Source organism: Delphinus delphis, chromosome 1 (genome assembly GCF_949987515.2).
Source record: "Delphinus delphis chromosome 1, mDelDel1.2, whole genome shotgun sequence".
Lineage (NCBI taxonomy): Eukaryota > Metazoa > Chordata > Mammalia > Artiodactyla > Delphinidae > Delphinus > Delphinus delphis.
Window position 1 is genome coordinate 64,358,115 of NC_082683.1, and position 21,104 is coordinate 64,379,218.

The window sequence follows — 21,104 nt, forward strand, 5'->3', positions numbered from 1 at the left end:
AGGAGTTTTGTGTCTTCTGATGTACCTGTGGCTGGCTAACTTATTTACTTGATAATAGAGTGAAATCTCATATACCTCCCAGCACTTGATGCCTGTTATTAAAAATTGGAGGTGGGGGTACTGTGACCATATGAGGAATAAAATGAATCACCCTCCCCCTGCCAACTGCCACACACACATACGTGTATTCAAATCAGGGTGTTTTTTAAAATTCATCCACTAAATATAGGGAAACCTGATTTCAAGGGCACGGGCTGTTTGACCAGATATGTATGAGTCATGGTCTGTTGAATCACTCTAATGTGCACTCTTGCAGCTGGAATACTCATCACCAAGAGCCAGGTCATTTGCTGATGGCAATGAATACTTCCTGAATTTTAAAAAATAAGGAGTTCAAGTAAATCCTCGTGAAATGTGCCTGGGCTCTTCATGTCTCCAGTGGGTCAGTTAGGTATATCCACCTACCTGGTCAGCTAACTGGGAGGCAGGCTAAGAAATAAGACTGGTCTGAAAATCCCTACCAGTATTTTTCATTATCTGAAGTCCTTTTTTAAAAAATTCTAAGCACCACTGTATTCAAAAAAGAATGATAACTTTCATATCTGCTGTCAGCTCCAAAGCTCCCCTTAATGCTTCCACCTCCTGCCATCATATTCACTAGTTGAAAAGAAAATAAAGGTGGTAGAAGGAGGAAACAAGGATAGGAAGATGAAAGATGGAAACAGCACTGTCTTTTGCAGAAGATTTCTGAAGGTCTTTCCTAGGTAATGATGTGCCCTTACCTGCACCTGTGTCAATCTCCACCTTCCTTGAGTGCTTCTCTCCTCTGTCTGCACTGCTAACACCAGACTCAGAGTCATAGTGGCAGTGGCAGCCGGGACCCACATCTTCAGCTACTACCTGTCCAACTGATTGGAGACCATATAAAATATCAAAACGTGTTTAAAACAGGTCATGGAAACATTGTAAGTGGAACAGCAGCAAGTGGGATTAATTTAAAAGCATTCACATTAAAATATGACTCTTTTTAACATTTATTAAGATTAAACAGAGTTCAAGCTATGATTTCAAAAAGAAAACACAATAGAAGATCATGAAGTAAAGAAATCCATGTAAAGAAATACTTGCATTAAAAAAAAACAAGGCAACAGCCAGAAGCAGTGATGGATTTGCCAAATACACATGCAATGAGATGACTGGAAAGGAGTTTAGTTGCCTTTTGCTTTTTAGAAACATGTTATGGCTTTTATAATCCCAATCATCACTGTTCCATTAGATTTCTAAAACTACCAGAACTGACTATACTATAAGCATTTCATCCATTAGTAGATTTTAGTGATTTGACCCCAATACTCACTCCATGTGACCAGAGCAAAAAAGCTATTGCATGATTCTTATAAATTTGACAGTAAAAGCTGTTGTAGAGATTCCTGTTATCTGCAGCTGATTACTGGCCCTGAACTTTAGGAACACAAAGACCTAAGAAGTTCAAGTCCCATACTAACTGTGTCAGCTTGGGTACGTTCTTTGGCCTAAGCCTAAGCCTCAGTTTACCCATCTGTCAAAAAGAGATATCTACTCAGTGGTTATATTGGAAGGATTAAATGAAATCATACCTGTAGAACACGCTTATATTTCACTTATTAGCAAGTGCCTGAGCACCTAATAAATAATAATAGATGATAAAATGATGAGCATGTCTATTATAAGTATTATCGCCCAACCTGATAATTCTCGACAACACTTTAATATCCATTAACTTTGTCTTTAGTGTCTGACACATCCCTGTCTATATCCCTTGCCTATCATCTGATGACCTGTGTCTCTAAATCCCTGACATCTTTCATTATGCCACCTCCTGGTTAACAAAAGTTCACTCAAATAACACTAGACCTAGATTTGCCCTCCTAGATAAGAGCACAGTTTCTCCAAAATACCCTTTCCCCCCTCCCTCCCTCCCTCGCTCTCTATCTCTCCCTTTCCTTCTCTGCCTACCTTCTCTCTTCCTTTCTTGCTTTCTTTCCTCTCAGATATTCTGAGCAATTTGGTCCAAAGACTGTACTTCAAGAAAAACACAACTAGAATGTGGACCCTTGCTCAGTTTAAGGTGGATTGCTAAGGAGCAGTTAGTTACTTACTGATCCCTCTGTGTTTGGAAACAAATAGTGAAATATCTGCCTCATGTGGCTTTTGGAGAAAAAATGGAAAGACTTAACTATAGTAATCCTAAGATAACAAACATGGAAATAAAAAGAGGTGCATCACATAGTTCCAATGTATTCTCTTTAAAAATTTTTTTGAACGTCAGTTTTCCTCATTCATCCAATACACCAAATAAAAAATGTCTTTTACAGTAATTTAAAGATGACATCAACTCATGAAACTTAGGTTATAGTTGGATTTTTTAAAACCAAGTCAACCTTTAGTTTAGTAACTTTATAACACAGTACCTATAAGTTAAATATCATCTTACCCACAGCACTGTATAACTAGAGAGTTTAAATAAATAGTGTTTTAGGTCTTTGTGTATAAATCTGCTTTGCTGACTAAGCAATAGAAATCCCAAGAATGGTAGGCAGGAGGGTTGGAGGAAGCCTGATTTGGTATCAATTACTGAAGCTTTGTTTCATCAGAGCCAACAGGACATCTAGGTTTCTCCCCCAAGTAGTCCATAGGCTAAAAAGAAATATGGTTTATTTTACAAATATTGAATCATTATGTTGTACACCTGAAATTAATATAATGCTGTATGTCAATTATACATCAATTGAAAATTTTTTCAATATGGTTTACAAAAATAATAATAAACAATTAGCAGCTATTGAACCAAAAGACTATTCTAAGAAGCCAAACAATACTAGCATAATCTGAAAATTACAACTCACTCAGAATTGCCTGAAGCATGTAATCCTTCTGTCTCAGGACTGTAATCACCACTTGCCCATGTCAGCTGGCTTGCCCCTGGAGGATTAGGCTTTGGAAGTCGATGAGAGCCTGGACAGTTAGGTGCTGCCTGCTTCAGATTCAGCAAGAATGGGACACTGGCCTGAGCATTAAGGATTTATTAGGTGTGAGATCAGAAAAGACCCCACTTGGTCATTTTTTTCTCAGATGTTCTTCTGAAACTGAAACTTAAAAGCAAGACCTTGGCCAGTGTCTGACTTTGACTGTTTTCCACCTACAGTAAAGGAGGACTATGCATGCTGAGACTCCCACACCAGCAATGTGACACATCACCCTGTTTCCTCTATCTTTTTAGCCCTTCATCCCTCAAGGCTCCGCTCCTTCACCTTGCTATAAAGATGACCATTAAAGCAAAGAGAGTTGTCAGTTCCCACAGCATCTGTAGCAAAATGGAAGAGGCTCAAACAGAGAATTTCACAGAAAAATACTTTTTCCATTCAAATGATATAGGATATTTCAAGATGTTTTTAAAATACCAAAATATTATTGCATTCCAATGTGAGCTTTTTTTTATTATGAAAACAAACATATTTTAAAATAATATAAACATTGTACTTCCCCAAAATATGAAAATAGTACATATTCACTACTTAAAGCTTGAAACAATAAAAAGTACAGAGAGGAAAACAAAAATATCCTAGTTTCACCACTCAGAAACAAATACTAGTTAACATTTTGGCAGATTTCTAAGTATTTTTTACTCTTACTTAGATGACATTTTGTATCCCATTTTATTCATTTAGCAATATATTGTGACTATATCCACATATCATTAAATAAGAACTATTCTTCAATAACTGCACAGAATATTCTAATAAGGTTTTACTAAAATTTGGCTAACCAACTGCCTAGTGTTAAATATTCAATTATTTCCATTTTTGTGATTAAAAAGCTACTTAAAATACTACTTATAATTATTTTATTATTTCTTACTATTGCCTTAGGATAAATTGTTGGAACTGGAATTGCTGGGTCAAAGAACATGATAATTTTTAGAAGCTTTTGATATATGTTTCTCTTTGTACTTCAAAAAAGGAGGTATCAATTAACAATTTCACCTATAATGATGAGAGGCCTTATGTCCCTGTACTATTGCTGACAGTTCTCAATTTCCACCAATTCTTTCTAAATTTGATAATTTAGTTATTGAAAAGTGGTAGCAAGGATATGGTTTGCAATATTAGTAGGCAAGCTTTCCAAATTCATTCCCTTTCCTCTGCTTGCTTTGAAACTACACAAATTGTTCCCATCTTAAAACATGCTAAGAAGAATAACTGAGGCAGAAGAATGGATAAGTGACGTGGAAGATAAAATAGTGGAAATAACTACCACACAGCACAATAAAGAAAAAAGAATGAAAAGAATTGAGGACAATCTCAGAGACCTTTGGGGAAACATTAAATGCACCTACATTTGAATTATAGGGGTCCCAGAAGAAGAGAAAAAAAAAGCGATTGAAAAAATATTTGAAGAGACTATAGTTAACAACTTCTCTAATATGGGTAAGGAAATAGTCAATCAATTCCAGGAAGCGCAGAGAGTCCCATACAGGATAAATCCAAGGAGAAACACACTAAGACACATATTAATCAAACTATCAAAAATTAAATACAAAGAAAAAATATTAAAAGCAGCAAGGGAAAAGCAACAATTAACATACAAGGGAATCCCCATAACCATCTTTCGGCAGAAACTCTGCAAGCCAAAAGGGAGAGGCAGGACATATTTAAAGTGATGAAAGGGAAAAACCGACAACCAAGGTTACCCAGCAAGGATCCCATTCAGATTCGATGGAGAAATGAGCACCTTTACAGATAAGCAAAAGGTAAGAGAATTCAGAACCACCAAACCAGCTCTACAACAAATGCGAAAGGAACTTCTCTAGGCAGGAAACACAAAAGAATGAAAAGACTTACAATGACAAACCCAAAACAATTAAGAAAATGGTAATAGGAAAAAACATATCAATAATTACCTTAAATGTAAATGGATTAAATGCTCTAACCAAAAGACATACACTGGCTGAATGGACACAAAAACAAGGCCCATATATAGGCTGTCTACAGGAGACCCACTTCAGACCTAGGGACACATACAGACTGAAAGTGAGGGGATAGAAAAAGATATTCCATGCAAATGGAAATCAAAAGAAAGCTGAAGTAGCAATTCTCATATCAGACAGAAGGGACTTTAAAATAAAGACTATTACAAGAGACAAAGAAGGACACTACAGAATGATCAAGGGATCAATCCAAGAAGAAGATATAACAATTGTAAATATTTATGCACCCAACATAGGTGTACCTCAATACATAAGGCAAATGCTAACAGCCATAAAAGGGGAAACTGACAGTAACACAATCATAGTACGGGACTTTAACACCCCACTTTCACCAATGGACAGATCATCCAAAATGAAAATAAATAAGGAAACACAAGCTTTAAATGATACATTAAACAAGATGGCCTTAATTGATATTTATAGGACATTCCATCTAAAAACAACAGGGTACACTTTCTTCTCAAATGCTCATGGAACATTCTCCAGGATAGATCATATCTTGGGTCACAAATCAAGCCTTGGTAAATTTAAGAATATTTAAATTGTTTCAAGTATCTTTTCTGACCACAATGCTATGAGACCAGATATCAATTACAGGAAATAATCTGTAAGAAATACAAACACATGGAAGCTAAACAACACACTACTTAGTAACCAACAGATCACTGAATAAATCAAAGAGGAAATCAAAAAATACCTAGAAACAAATGACAATGAAAACACGATGACCCAAAACCTATGGGATGCAGCAAAAGCAGTTCTAAGAAGGAAGTTTATACCAATACAATCCTACCTTAAGAAACAAAAAACATCTCAAATAAACAAACTAACCTTACATCTAGAGCAATTAGAGAAAGAAGAACCAAAAACCTCCAAAGTTAGCAGAAGGAAAGAAATCATAAAGATCAGATCAGAAATAAATGAAAAAGGAATAAAGGAAACAATAGCAAAGATCAATAAAACTAACAGCTGGTTCTTGAGAAGATAAAAAAAAAATTGATAAACCATTAGCTGGACTCATCAAGAAAAAAAGGGAGAAGATTCAAATCATTAGAATTAGAAATGAACAAGGAGAAGTAACAAGTTACACTGAAGAAATACAACGGATCATGAGAGATTTCTACAAGCAAATATATGCCAATAAAATGGACAACCTGGAAGAAATGGACAAATTCTTAGAAAAGCACAACCTTTCAAGACTGAACCAGGAAGAAACAGAAAATATAAACAGACCAATCACAAGCACTGAAATTGAAACTGTGATTTAAAATCTTCCAACAAACAAAAATCCAGGACCAGATGGCTTCACAGGCAAATTCTATCAAAAATTTAGAGAAGAGCTAACACCTATCCTTCTCAAACTCTTCCAAAATATAGCAGAGGGAGGAACACTCCCAAACTCATTCTATGAGCACACCATCACCCTGATACCAAAACCAGACAAAGATGTCACAAAAAAAGAAAACTACAGGCCAATATCACTGATGAACATAGATGCAAAAATCCTCAACAAAATACTAGCAAACAGAATCCAATAGCACATTAAAAGCATCATATACCATGATCCAGTGGGGTTTATCCCAGGAATGCAAGGATGCTTCAATATACACAAATCAATCAATGTGATAAACCATATTAACAAATTGAAGGAGAAAAAACATATAATCATCTCAATAGATGCAGGAAAAGCTTTTGACAAAATTCAACACCCATTTATGATAAAAACCCTGCAGAAAGTAGGCATAGAGGGAACTTACCTCAACATAATAAAGGCCATATATGACAAACCCACAGCCAACATCATTCTCAATGGTGAGAAACTGAAACCATGTCCACTAAGATCAGGAACCAGACAAGGCTGTCCATTCTCACCACTATTATTCAACATAGTTTTGGAAGTTTTAGCCACAGCCATCAGAGAAGAAAAAGAAATAAAAGGAATCCAAATCAGAAAAGAAGAAGTAAAGCTGTCACTGTTTGCAGATGACATGATACTATACATAGAGAATCGTAAAGATGCTACCAGAAAACTACTAGAGCTAATCAATGAATTTGTTAAAGTAGCAGGTTATAAAATTAATGCACAGAACTCTCATGCATTCCTCTACACTAATGATGAAAAATCTGAAAGATAAATTAAGGAAACAGTCTCATTTACCACTGCAACAAAAAGAATAAAATATCTAGGAATAAACCTACCTAAGGAGACAAAAGACCTGTATGGAGAAAACTATAAGACAATGATGAAAGAAATTAAAGATGATACAAACAGATGCAGAGATATTCCATGTTCTTGGATTGGAAGAATCAACATTGTGAAAATGACTATACTACCCAAAGCAATCTACAGATTCAATGCAATGCCTATCAAACTACCAATGGCATTCTTCACAGAACTAGAACAAAAAATTTCACAATTTGCATGGAAACACAAAAGACCCTGAATAGCCAAAGCAATCTTGAGAACGAAAAATGGAGCTGGAGGAATCAGGCTCTCAGACTCCAGACTATACTACAAAGCTACAGTAATCAAGACAGTATGGTGCTGGCACAAAAACAGAAATATAGATCACTGGAACAGGATAGAAAGCCCAGAGACACACCCACACACATATGGTCACCTTATCTTTGATAAAGGAGGCAATAATATACAATGGAGAAAAGACAGCCACTTCAATAAGTGGTGCTGGTTAAACTGGACAGCTACATGTAAAAGAATGAAATTAGAACACTCCCTAACAAACACCATACACAAAAATAAACTCAAAATGGATTAAAGACCTAAATGTAAGGCCAGACACTATAAAACTCTTAGAGGAAAACATCGGTAGAACACTCCATGACATAAATCATAGCAAGATCCTTTTTGACCCACCTCTGAGAGAAATGGAAATAAAAACAAAAATAAACAAATGGGACCTAGTGAAACTTAAAAGCTTTTGCACAACAAAGGAAACCATAAACAAGACAAACAGAAAACCCTCAGAATGGGAGAAAATATTTGCAAACGAAGCAACTGACAAAGGATTAATCTCCAAAATTTACAAGCAGCTCATGCAGCTGAATATCAAAAAATCAAACAACACAATCCAAGAATGGGCAGAAGACCTAAATAGACATTTCTCCAAAGATATAGAGATTGCCAACAAACACATGAAAGGATGCTCAACATCACTAATCATTAGAGAAATGCAAACCAAAACTACAATGAGGTATCACCTCACACTGGTCAGAATGGCCATCATCAAAAAATGTACAAACAGTAAATGCTGGAGAGAGTGTGGAGAAAGGGAACCCTCTTGCACTGTTGGTGGTAATGTAACTTGATACAGCCAGTATGGAGGTTCCTCAAAACTAAAAATTGAACTACCATACAACCGAGCAATCCCACTACTGGGCATATACCCTGAGAAAACCATAATTCAAAAAGAATCATGTACCACAATGTTCATTGGAGCTCTATTTACAATAGCCAGGACATGGAAGCAACCTAAGTGTCCATCGATAGATGAATGGATAAAGAAGATGTGGCATATATATACAATGGAATATTACTCAGCCATAAAAAGAAACAAAATTGATTTGTTTGTAGTGAGGTGGATGGACCAAGAGACCGTCATACAGAGTGAAGTAAGTCAGAAAGAGAAAAACCAATACCATATGCTAACACATATATATGGAATCTAAAAAAAAATAAATGGTTCTGAAGAACCTAGGGGCAGGACAGGAATAAAGACACAGACGTAGAGGATGGACTTGAGGACATGGGGAGGGAGAAGGGTAAGCTGGCAGGAAGTGAGAGAGTAACGTGAACATATATACACTACCAAAGGTAAAACATATTGCTAGTGGGAAGCAGCTGCATAGCACAGGGAGATCACCTCAGTGCTTTGTGTCCTCCTAGAGGGGTGGGAGGGAGACGCAAGAGGGAGGAGATATGGGGATATATGTATATGTATAGCTGATTCAATTTGTTATACAGCAGAAACTAACACACCATTATAAAGCAATTATATGCCAATAAACATGTTTTTTTTAAAAATGCTAAGTATTTTGAGCAATTCTATATCAGAAGAACGTTTTGCCAAGAACTTTTCATTTGAATTTTAAGAACATAAGAAGGCAATAAAAGCTGAGTAAATATATATGCAGGTTTATTCCAAGTTCCCAGTCACCTTGAAAACTATGCGTGTTCTTTGATCATTCTTTGTGTAGCCAATCAATTATCTTCCCAACAACTCACTATGACAAAATTCATGACTTACATCATCTACCTATACAGTAAAGATGTTCCTATGTTACCTTTGTCATTGAAACATTGCTTACAAAGATCCAGGATTAATCACAACTCAAGACCACAGCTGTTCGAAGATAACATACTCAGAAAGCTAAATTCTGTCCTCCACACAGTAGCAAGAATCTTTTCAAAACTTTCAGCTCATGTCATTTGTATGCACTAATTTTTCCAATGGCTTCCTACCTCAGAATAAACTCCTCCCAACGGCCTGTAAGTTTTTCCCTCTGGCCTCATTTCCTCCAGTCTCTGGCTTGTCCATTCTGCTCCTGTCACACTGACCTCCTTCCAAATTCTTCACTCAACAACGATGCTCCCAATTTAGACTCTGTGCATTTGCTGGGCCTTCTGCTTCCTGTGCTCCTTCTTCACATGACAGAGTGGCTCACCCCTGCACCTCATTCTGGTCTTTGCTCAAATGTCCCCTCACTGAGAGAGGACAGCCCTAAAAAATACTACCCCTTCCTCAAACCATCACTCTATGTCCTTACCTTGACTTTCTTTTCTGCTAGCACTTAGCCCAGATGCCCCATTACATGTTTATCTTTCACTTGTTAGGCACATCTCCTCCTTGAATATAATCTCCCATATAGGGAAGGACTTCGTTATGTTCACACCAGGGACAGTGTGGCATAAAGCAGATACCTAACAAATATTTCAGAAGAAATCTATTGAAACAAACAGCTATATGCTTTCACAATTCATTCAGAAATTGTATTTAGACTGCAACTCATAACACGTGATTTTCTTGTTCTTTCATCGAGACCATTCTATCCTGCCTATGTGATGATAAAATTGCATTTTACTTTAGTCCTAACAATTTTTAGGTCTATATTACCTGGCCAAGCACTATGACTTCCACTGATTCATATGTAAAAGTATAAAATGCCTACTTCTACATACATTTTACTTTATACTATATGATACTTTATTCTTAATATATTATTTATATTCATAATGTATAAATTATATTAATTTCACAAATCCACATGAATTGTTCCATCATTAGAACACCATGTGTCACAATGCATTAAGACAGCTTAAATTAAAAATAACAGAGAAAAATAAACACACAAAAATAACACTATGCCCTATAATACTGAATTAACTCTCAAGGGCACTATCTCATTGTAGCTAGCAATTATAATCTTTTACCTTATCCACTTCACTGCATATGACATATCTTTTATATAAATTCACCTGATTTGTTGGTGGACTGGACAAAGCCCAATTAAGTGTGACATATTATAAAATAGTTAGAAGGAAGTTATCATTTTATGTTATCAGCCTGAAAGGTAAGAAGGCATTGACTGTAGTACTTTACAAATTTATCCGTTACTATGATCTTAAGTGAAAACAATTCAGATTAAGTTGTATTAACTTAGACTCAACAAAACATCATTCATTGTACATCATTTTTTCAGCCCATAGACTTATTCTTAACATAATCACAATTTTTATTCTAGGTCTACTTGAAATTGATTAATTCAGTGCTATACAAAATGAGATAGAATCTTTTACACATTATCTCAGCCCCCATTTCACTGCAATCTAAGGTTCTAATCAGGGAGCTAAATAAAATACACACGTTTCAATCTTCACCAGCCTTCTGATCTAACTCATATAAGCTGTGACCTAAATGACCTTCATTTCAAGCATATAACTTTGATTCTATCCCTCTCTCCCTCAGCCACCTTACTGAAGGCCCAGTTAAGGAGGAGGAACCACCATAACCTCTTTGCTTGGCATCAATATCAATATAACTCACGATACTTTCAAGACCTGGCTTATTTTATCTGAAATTTTCTTAGGAATATAAAGGCTTTTGAGAATATCTGTCACTTCCTTTAGTCTATTATTCTAAATATTTACAAATTTATTGCATCATTTCCTTGAGTTTATTTTAAAAACATTAGCACCCAGCTGTCATAATCTACTAATCCTTAGGTTTTGGTACCATAATCCTTCTACATCGTTCTGAATGTTTTACATGGTCTTTGTTTTATTTTGCTTATTAATATCTTATTTTCCACTGTACTTTATTCACTCTGCCTCTGGGCCTCTGTAATAGAGAAATTTTGTTCTTTTGTGGAAGATGGACCATAGAACAAATCTACCAGTTCTTACAAAGAAGGCAACATATTTTTAAGAAAAGTTGCAAAGTTATGATACCAAGGCAATACAATGGCATAACATATACAGTAAATAAGAATAAAAGTACAGTTATATGTGCTGATATAAAAAGATATTCAGGATACAGTGTTAAGTGAAAAAAGCAAGTTGTAAAACAAAAATGTATCATGTTTCCATCTGTCTATAAAAATAAGGTCTGTATATATATAATATATGAATGCACTTATATATGTGTGTATATAGAGAAAATTTTCTGGAATCATGCACACAAAAAAACTTTTCCACAGTTATCTATCTCTCAGGAAAAAGAATAAAGGCCAGGGAAGGAAGCCTTTAGCTTTCATCTTATTCTCATCTGTTCTGTATAAACTTTTCAACCAATCTTTTCAAAGAAAAAATTTTTTTTCAAAAACCTTAAAATGTCTATTACCTTTGATCCAGAAAGTAAACTTCTTGGAACCTAGCCTAAGAAAATAATTATTAATTTCAAATTATCGTAGGTAATAAGATACTAGAGTACTACTAGTAGTAGTAAAAATAGGAAAAATAGGGAAATGTTTACATTATGAACAAACCACAGAATGGAATAATACACAGACATTAAACATATTCATGAAGATTACATAATAACATAAAAATACTTATGGTATAAGGTTAAGAATAAAAAGCAAAATATAACATTGTATGGAAATATGAAAACATAACTTGTAAACTCTAACTTTAGAAATAAAAAGACTGACCATATGTTAAAGGTGATTTTTGTGTGTGATAAATCTATAGATAATTTTAAGCCATCTTTTCTCTATTTTCTAAATGTTATTTCATAAGCTGTTAATGAAAAATAAACACTGATAAAGAGGTTTGGTACATATATTAGAGCATAAGAGAGATAAATAATCATAAATGTTGTCATCTAGTGTTGAACCCACCTCAATGAAAAGATAATAACAAAATGTTTTAAAATTATAGATGTCACCAAGTCAAGAACACAAGTTTCCCATAATAGTTGAGAAAAATAATAAACCTATACACTCTTCATTTCACAAATCCAGAGGGGGGAAAATAAAACCCACTCTCGGGCTTCCCTGGTGGCGCAGTGGTTGAGAGTCCGCCTGCCGATGCAGGGGACATGGGTTTGTGTCCCGGTCCGGGAAGATCCCACATGCCGCGGAGCGGCTAGGCCCGTGAGCCATGGCCGCTGGGCCTGCACGTCCGGAGCCTGTGCTCCGCAACGGGAGAGGCCACAACAGTGAGAGGCCCGAGTACCACAAAAAAAACCTCACTCTCTTCCAAGTGATATGATCCTAGTCGAATACTTCTGTTATTCTATTTATCCCCTAATTTCAACCTATATCATGTGCATCTTATTTTACAAAAAGTTGTCTACTTCCATAAATCCAGGTAAACAATCTAGTTTTCTGAAGTGGAAATAAAAGAAATACTAGTAATAATGTCAATGTTGCTACTGAACTTTAACATCCGTACCTTTTTGGTCAGCAGTTTGCCAAATTGTACAAATTTTCTAGATTATACATTACATGTACCAGAATTGAATGATAAAATCCAAGATCAAAAATTTGAATTATTTTATAAAGGGGCTTCAAATGTATGGTAATAAGAATCTTTACTCACATATGGCAAAATCATTTTGAAAATTTTGGGGGTCTTAATGTTATAATTCTAAGGCAGAGGTTGGCAAACTTTTTCTGTAAAGGGCCAAACAGTGAATCCTTAGGGCTTCGTGGGCCATAGGGTCTCTGTTGCAACTACCTAACTCTGCCCTTGTAGAGCAAAAGCAGCCACTAAGAATATGTAAATAAATAAGCATGACTCTAGTCCAATAAAACTTTATTTTCTGGCACTGAAATGTGAATTTAATATAATTTTCACATATCACATATTCTTCTTCTTTTGATTTTTTCCAACCTTTTAAAAATGAAAGAAAAGAAAAGAGAAAAAAACATTCTTCACTCACAGGCAATACAAAAAGAAAAGGTGGTAGGCCAGATTTGGCTCGTGGGCTGAAGTTTGTCAAACTGCTCATTCTAGAGTTTTTGTTTAACGTATTCCAAGGTTATATCCCTTGCTACTTCCTGCTGTTTGGCATGCTTTATCCTCCTCCATTCCACCTTCAAAATCTTATCTAACCTTTAAAGCCTTCCTCAAATATGTCCTTCACGAAAACTTTCAAGGTGACTTCATCAAATGAGTCTTCTCTTCCTTTGAAGCCCCATAACATGTGTACCTTCTCTGGTTTTACATGTGACTACTGACCTTGTCCAGTTATTGGCGTGCCAAGCCTTCCTCTTAACATTTTATGGAAGGAACCCTCTCTTACACATTTCTTATTGACCACAGTGCATAGTAGAAGGTTAATGATAATGACTGAATGGAAAGATAACTATTCAACATCCTCAATTCTTAGCTGTAGGTACCAGTGGTTTAATAACAGCTTTTAAGTTTCTAAAATAAATGTTATAGACATTAAAAGCATTCATAAGTTTTCAAACGTAGATGAATTTTAGTACTATTAAAATGTGACAACAAATTTTACCTTGGAGTCAAAAAGAATTCCCACCATGTTGGCAGGGTAGACAGATGGGAGAGATTAGGGAAAGGCCTGAGATACAAGTTATAGGGCACAGCGTACTATGTGAGAGCCAAATAGCTGCAGGCACAACCAGCCATCCACAGGACACAGCTCAATCCTTTAACTGTCCTCCTAAGGTTGAGAAAAGTATCAGACCTTCCATGTGTCTAAGGTACTGGGGCCTGATCATCCTAGGACATGCTTCAAGACTTTCTATGTCAAATGGAACTGCCTAACACACCCAAGAAACCCCTGGATCAGAAAGTTACTCCGTTTCAGAGAACTTAAAGTGCAGTTTGGAGTTTTCTATGAAATTTTTATTTAACTATAAATTCCTATTGCACAGATAAAATTGGAAACCTTTAGAAACTGGCACCACTCTCCCTGAATTCAAATCCTAGGAATGTTTCTTATTAGCTGTATGATGCTTGACATCTTACTTAACCTCTACAAACCACAGTTTTGTCATCTGTAAAAAGGAGATAATGATAATAGAACCTAACTCATGGGGATATTGGGCTGTTGTGAGGATTAGACGAGTTAATATATGTAAGTGTTTAGCACCAGCACATAGCAAGCACCTATCAATGTTAGCTACATGTACATATAAATGCATATTTGGATAAGAACAAATAGCATTGCTAATACTAAATAACTTCTAAAAAGCTACACACACCCTTGCCTTCAGACATGTATTGTGCTTTATTTGATTCTTGAGATAGAACTGTCATAGGAAGGAATTTACAGAAAATAGGAAACAGGCTACTTAAGAATTATCAAGTAATTTTTTAAATGCAGTAAAGGAAAACAAGCTGAAAATACACGTATGATCATGTGACACAGAGAGAAATAGGAAAAAGTTGAATCCCTCCAGCATTATCACAATAGTATTTCCCAAGCTTTGGCAGAGTGCAATGACCAAGATCAGCTTCCATGCATAGAGACAATGGCAGGTCAACTCAATGGCCATACTTACCACCTTTATCCATCCTACGGGGACCTGCCTTTTTGTCCTTCACCTTAGCAGCGCTTCCTTCCCAAAGGTTACTCTTACTCTTTTCCTTGTCTTCCTTGGAAACATGTTCCCTGGACTTCTCAGATAAGCCCTCTGCAATCACTCGGGTTCCTTTCTCTGCTTCTTCTTCAAGAACATTCTCCAAGTTTTCCTCTATTGGCAGAGGCTTGGTCTCCACATCTACTTTTATTATTTCTTGGTCTTCAGTTTCGATTTCTAGAGAATTCTCAAGTGGAAGGTGGGTTTTTCCTGGCTCATCATTTTCACTCAACTCCTGGGAAGATGGACTTCGGACACTTTCATTTGGACTGTTCTCAGCGTGGGCTTCCCTGTCCCCCAGTGCAGATTCATCCTCACTGCAACTAGAATATGGGTGACTTTTGGATGAGGTTGATGAAGCAGTTCTTATATCTACAAAAATTAAAAATGACAACATCATTGCTTGTCCATAAAGGGAAATTTAATAATAATAATTGTGGGAATTATGCTAGTAATTAATCATACTAAAATTTTTAATATAGTTTAGTAGATTTGATACCCTTTCCCCATAGAGTCCACATAATCGTCATGATAAAGAAAGACCTATGTAATCTGTGAGTCTATACAATTTTCAATACGAAGTCATATTTAACTGAAAACCAATTGTATTTGTTTATTTGTTGAAAGCCATTTCACTGGAAAACCTTTGTTAGTATCTATTTTGTTACAGAAGAAATTGAATAATCTTTCACTTGTTCAGCAAGAGCACTTATCTCATTATCATCTTGGATGTATCCACAGTATTCTCTGTGCATAAAGTTTAAATTTTTATCTACTGTAACACCCGCCATACTGGTACACCCTGGTAGCTCGGTATGGTAAGAATATCTATGCATTTGCATAATACCTAGATACTTAATACTTTGAGATAATGCTTGTGTGTGTGTGTGTCTGTGTGCATGTGTGTGTGTGTGTGTGTGAGATCTGGTCTTTTTTATGGGTTCCCCAGAAGCAGACACTGAGATGAGGACTCAAGTTCCAGTGATGTATTAAAAATATGCTCCAAGAGAAACTCTTCTGGGTGTGGGTAAAGCAGGGCAGGGAAGGGAAGAAGTCAATCAAGAGAGCTATTTCAAGCAACATCTCAGCCTCAGCCTGATCCCATGGGAACCTCTGAAGTCTAAATTATATTAGAATTTTTCTTCCCTTGAGGAAGGAGCTGGGCTTCCATACTCTGCTCCAGTCAGACATAGCTACAGGCCACCCTGGGGGGAACATGAACTCTTGGCACTCCCTTGCTCTTTGTGCCTGAGGGTGAAGCAAACCCAGTAGCCCAGGGCTGTCCTCTGAAGAAGACAGAGGATGCAGAAGCTGGAGATGGGCATACAGAATCGGCAAAAGAGATTCTAGGCTATCTATGCAGTACATTGATGTGATGCTACAGACATGCAGTCTGGAAACTTACCAGAGCCAAAAATGGTTTCGTATTTATTACCCACAAAAACTTCTTTAAATCTCCAAGAAAGTAACACACACACACTGACACTGTAAGGAAGATGCACTGCCTTGGGCCAGAAAAATACAAACTTGCCTTTCATTTTTTTTAACCAAATAGACCTGTGTTTATAATTTTTTTATAGAATATATTTTTCAAGTGAAATAGCCCATACTTACAAGCTTCTTAGCTTTCTTGTTTGCTCCTCTCTGTGTGCTCCTGATTCTTTTTTCTGTTTATGTTTCTTTCTGCTTGTCAGCTACCCAGATGGCTGTAGCAGCTGAGGCAGAGTTTAAGGGAAGAAATACCTGTCTTTACTCTTATCCTCTTCCCTCTAGCCCCAGTGGCTCTCCATGACAGGGCTTAGCATTTTAAGTATAGTCACTGAGACATACTGAGTTCCCACAAAGATGTGAGAGATTCTACACAGCAGTAAAAAAAAAACTCCAAAAAGCCTTTAAGCAACAGAACCCCTTAAGTACAATTCCATTTGTTCTTATCTTCCAACTACCTTGACAGGCACCAGATGACCACTGTTTCTCAAAGGAATCACATACTTCAGCCACTCATTCTTTATCTCCATTGTATAAGATCTGGATGTGCTGTCTCTCGGTGGGGAACGTACAGATCAAGGACAGTCGTTCTCTATCTTATTTGTACTAGTTCAGAAATTTCAGGGACTATGATTTCCCCCTCTCTTAAGCACCTCACATTTGTTTTTTAAAAAAGAAAAACAACTCCCAGTGTGCTAGTGGTTTGTTTGATCAGTGGTTTTCATTAATTGCACAATTAGCTAGGATACAATGTTATAATGGTTCTGCACGTCCAAAAATATCCGTATCTACCATCTGAGTGTTGACACCAGGACTCTCACTTTTGGCTCTGAGAGTTGTTCACATAATTTAAAAAATGAGTGCTCCTCTTTCTTTAGCAGCTTCTATTAATTGTATTATTTTATTTCAAAGGCTGAAACATGCTCTGGTTCAATTTTGAGTCAGTCCTTAAGAAAGATCAGGTGAATGAATGGCCGCTGAGTGGCAAGGCTACCTGACCTCCCATAGAAACTCATTTCAGTTTTCAAATTTCTCTCTAACCTCCCTGTATAATTTCATTTCACTCTCATTTCTCACTCTCATTTTCATACAGACACCGGGGCCAGGCTGTGCCTACAAAAAAGCTCAAAATGCTTTAAGGCCATGGAATGGGATTTTCTACACTAATTTTATATATTCTCTTAGAAATAAAGTTTTTATGTGAAAACTTTCATATAAAGGAACGTTTTATATAAAGGAATTTTAGGGCCGATATGTAAATTGTAATTTTTTTTTTTCATTAGGAGGGAAAAAGTTGTCTTGGAGGTATGTTAGGAAACAGCTCTGCCTCCTACCAAATTCCATTTCTCTCTCCAGTGCTCCCTCCAGGTACTGATGCTAAGAATCTGCCCTTGGTCTTCACGGTAGGGACCTGATCTGCACCCACTGCCTGAGTCCTTGGACAAAGCCAGTGTGTTTGGTGCCATGGTTCTACACCCTAAGCAGGATCTCTGACTTTTCTCTTTCCACATTCAATCAGTCCCCAATCCTTCACTGTTTTCTCTTTTCATGTCATCATAACTGTTCATTGATAACTATTCCTTCTTTTCCGTCACTACTATTTCATGCAACATGAACTTGAGAGAAAATACTATGTTTTTCTGTAAGACAAACTTAGGTGTTCCAATCATGACTAAGCTACTCATTAGCTTTGACTTTGGTTATGCTACTTAACTTCTCTAAGGCTCTGTTTTCTTGGCTATAAAATGGGAATCAATTCCAATTATTGCTATCCATAAATCATTGCAGAAATTACCTGATAAAAATTAATCTCACCAAATCAAATAATCATTGCTTTATGATTTTCAGTCTTCTTCTCTCTCTGATATCATACATGATAAGTATATTCTAATAAATTTCTTTCTTGTGATTTCACCCTGTATATCACATTAAGCATAGTAGTCACAGTTACCATTTATTGAGGAAAAAAATAAAACCTGATCATGATTATGCACCTACTCTACCAAGCACTGAGGTAAGCACTTTACAAACATCTCATTTAATCCCATGGAGTAGTTAGTTACCTTCTTTTTCTAGATCTAGAAAGTAAGGCCCACGGAAGTTAAATAATACCCAACGTCCATTAGCTATAAAGGAGCAATTTTTGTAAAATGCTTCTTTTGTAATGACCCATTGTATTAAAACCAAGACCACTCTATCTGCCAAAAGGCCTTCAAACAGAGGGCACCCACTGTCATGAACCCACTATTGCTTCTCTTAGCTAGATTTCCACTGTTACCACTCCAGGATGACAAACGGAAAATAGTTTTACATATTCTACTATATATGTGTCAGTAATCTCCACTGTTTGCACTGCCTGCCTAGTCAATTTGATATACACCTGACCAAAGGTACCAACCACACACACACACATCCATAGTCAGCACCAGTCCAGCAAATTCAGGATGAACTCTGCTCTCTCTCCGTAACTGAGGTCCTGAGTTGTCCTCCATCTTCCTAGCCACTTACAGAGATTCATTCATTCACTAAATGCACATTGAGCACATCCTATGTTTCAGGCAATGTTCTGGTATTGAGGACACAATGGAGTAAAAAGCAGGCCAGATCCCTGCTTCCATAGAGATTACACACTCTAGACAGACATTGCTTCCTTTGGCATGAGTACAATAAATCAACTACACATATTTATTAAGGTATTTGTTCATTCTCTTAACAGTGACCATGGGTAGCTCTCTCAGAAGCTGTTGTACTCTTATTGAGATCCATAGCTACGTAGTTTGTTTTGAACCAGTGACAAGTCCTGACCTCAGTTTTCAATCATTCCTTCACCCACTAGCATGATGCATTGTTTTACTACAGTTTAAATTCATTATTTCCTCCACTAATGTCCTGATTTTAACTACTTTGTTTTTAGCTTACTAGCTTGAAGCCCATAGAGACACCTCGATTTAAGTTCACAAACTCAAATATGAAAATTCAGTTAAAAATTTAGATCACTCCAATAACACACCATGTATCTCAACCCAGTGGACCCAAAATTGCTCTGAGTTCTAACACAAATTATGTCTCTTTCCCAATTCCTTGGTCCAAGGTTTCACAGAAAAATCTGCATAAGTGTCACACCTATTTTCTTCAAATTAGCCTTGACATATGAATTTTTATGTCCTACTATTCCTTATATTAACAGTTGTAGATTATACTCATGAGTTCACTAAAATCTGTTCATATTTATATTAGATACTATGGTTTGGTCAATATTTTCATGTAATACCTGATTAGACAAGTGCTTTGTACTCAATAAATATCATCAAATGAGTGTATGCTTAATGACAATAGAAGCAGAAATCACTGAATTCCATCCATGAACAGTAACTAGTTATTTGGTGTAAGGGAGAACATATGTCCTCATACTGGTAATTCATTATCAATTTACCAATGAGACAAATATATACATTACTTTGTGTATATATATATATATCTAAAGTAAAGGCAGGAGGAGAAGAAGAAAGCTTAAAAGTTCCTCCTTATTTACCTTTAACTGGATTTTCTAAATACTTAAAATACCGAGAATATAATCAAATCATGTATCACATTTTGCTGCTTAAATCTTTTTACATTTGTCCATTAATCTAGTCAACCAGCCATGCATTTCACAAGATTTTATTGAGTGCCTCAGTAGTGCCATCTCTATGTACAGGGCAGATTCAAAACTGTAGAGAAATACCTCATAGAAAAGTATTTTATGTGAACTAAAAGATGCTGCTGCATTTAAGTATTCACCTGAAAGCCATGACTTCCTACTTCAACAATCCAAAAGTGAAGATGAATTGAGGAATTCTTACAATTAAGAAAAATTAAAATGTGACTAATCATGCAAAACATCACAGACATAGATTCTAGCCAAAAGCTGCCTACAATCTTCCCCTAACCCTCTCTGGTCCGAGGAGGAGTCAAGTGACACTGAAGTCCACAGAGCGTGGTCTCATAGCATGTACAATTTCAACACAGAAGGAGCAGGCTTCCCTCATATGCATCCCTTCAAGCCCATAGTCAGGCCCAGAAAGGAAGAGTGAGATACTGGAAGTCAGTAAATCAAGTAAACAGAATATTTTTGTGATTCTGAGATTTTCAAAGTCTTTAAGGCCTACTTATTCAACAGACTGAAAAATAGCACAAGTAAAATACTATCTTTCTTACTAGAAAAAAATTTCACTTTAATTCTTATGTTCTTTTCTTTGTATTCTGAGAACAGATTCTCTCTCTCTCTCTCTCTCTCTCTCTCTCCCCTTCCCCCCGTTCTCTTTCTCACAAGGAGCTACTTAGTCTTTACCTCTTACTCATAGGTACTATCATCCAAACTGTCCCTAAAAGTCTATTCTCAGCAACATGACACTTTTCCCCTCAACTTTATAACATTCATCTATGACAATATATTTTCAACTGGTGAATTAGCTCCTGGGGTTGCCAACACAAACACAGAGAAAAGGAATCTGTCATTCTTTTTAAACGATGGGAAGTC

General features: G+C 36.3%; 1 protein-coding gene across 3 annotated transcripts in view; it reads right to left on the minus strand.

The window, feature by feature from the left end:
* Positions 1–21,104, minus strand: part of ERICH3 (glutamate rich 3) — a 129,520-nt gene that overhangs the window by 9,429 nt on the left and 98,987 nt on the right. For all 3 annotated transcript variants that reach the window (XM_060023835.1, XM_060023834.1, XM_060023836.1), the window contains 2 exons: positions 15,020–15,469; positions 783–908 (listed from right to left, as the gene is read on the minus strand). In XM_060023835.1, coding sequence (XP_059879818.1) covers positions 783–908; positions 15,020–15,469 — 576 coding nt within the window. The remainder of the gene's footprint in view (positions 1–782; positions 909–15,019; positions 15,470–21,104) is intronic.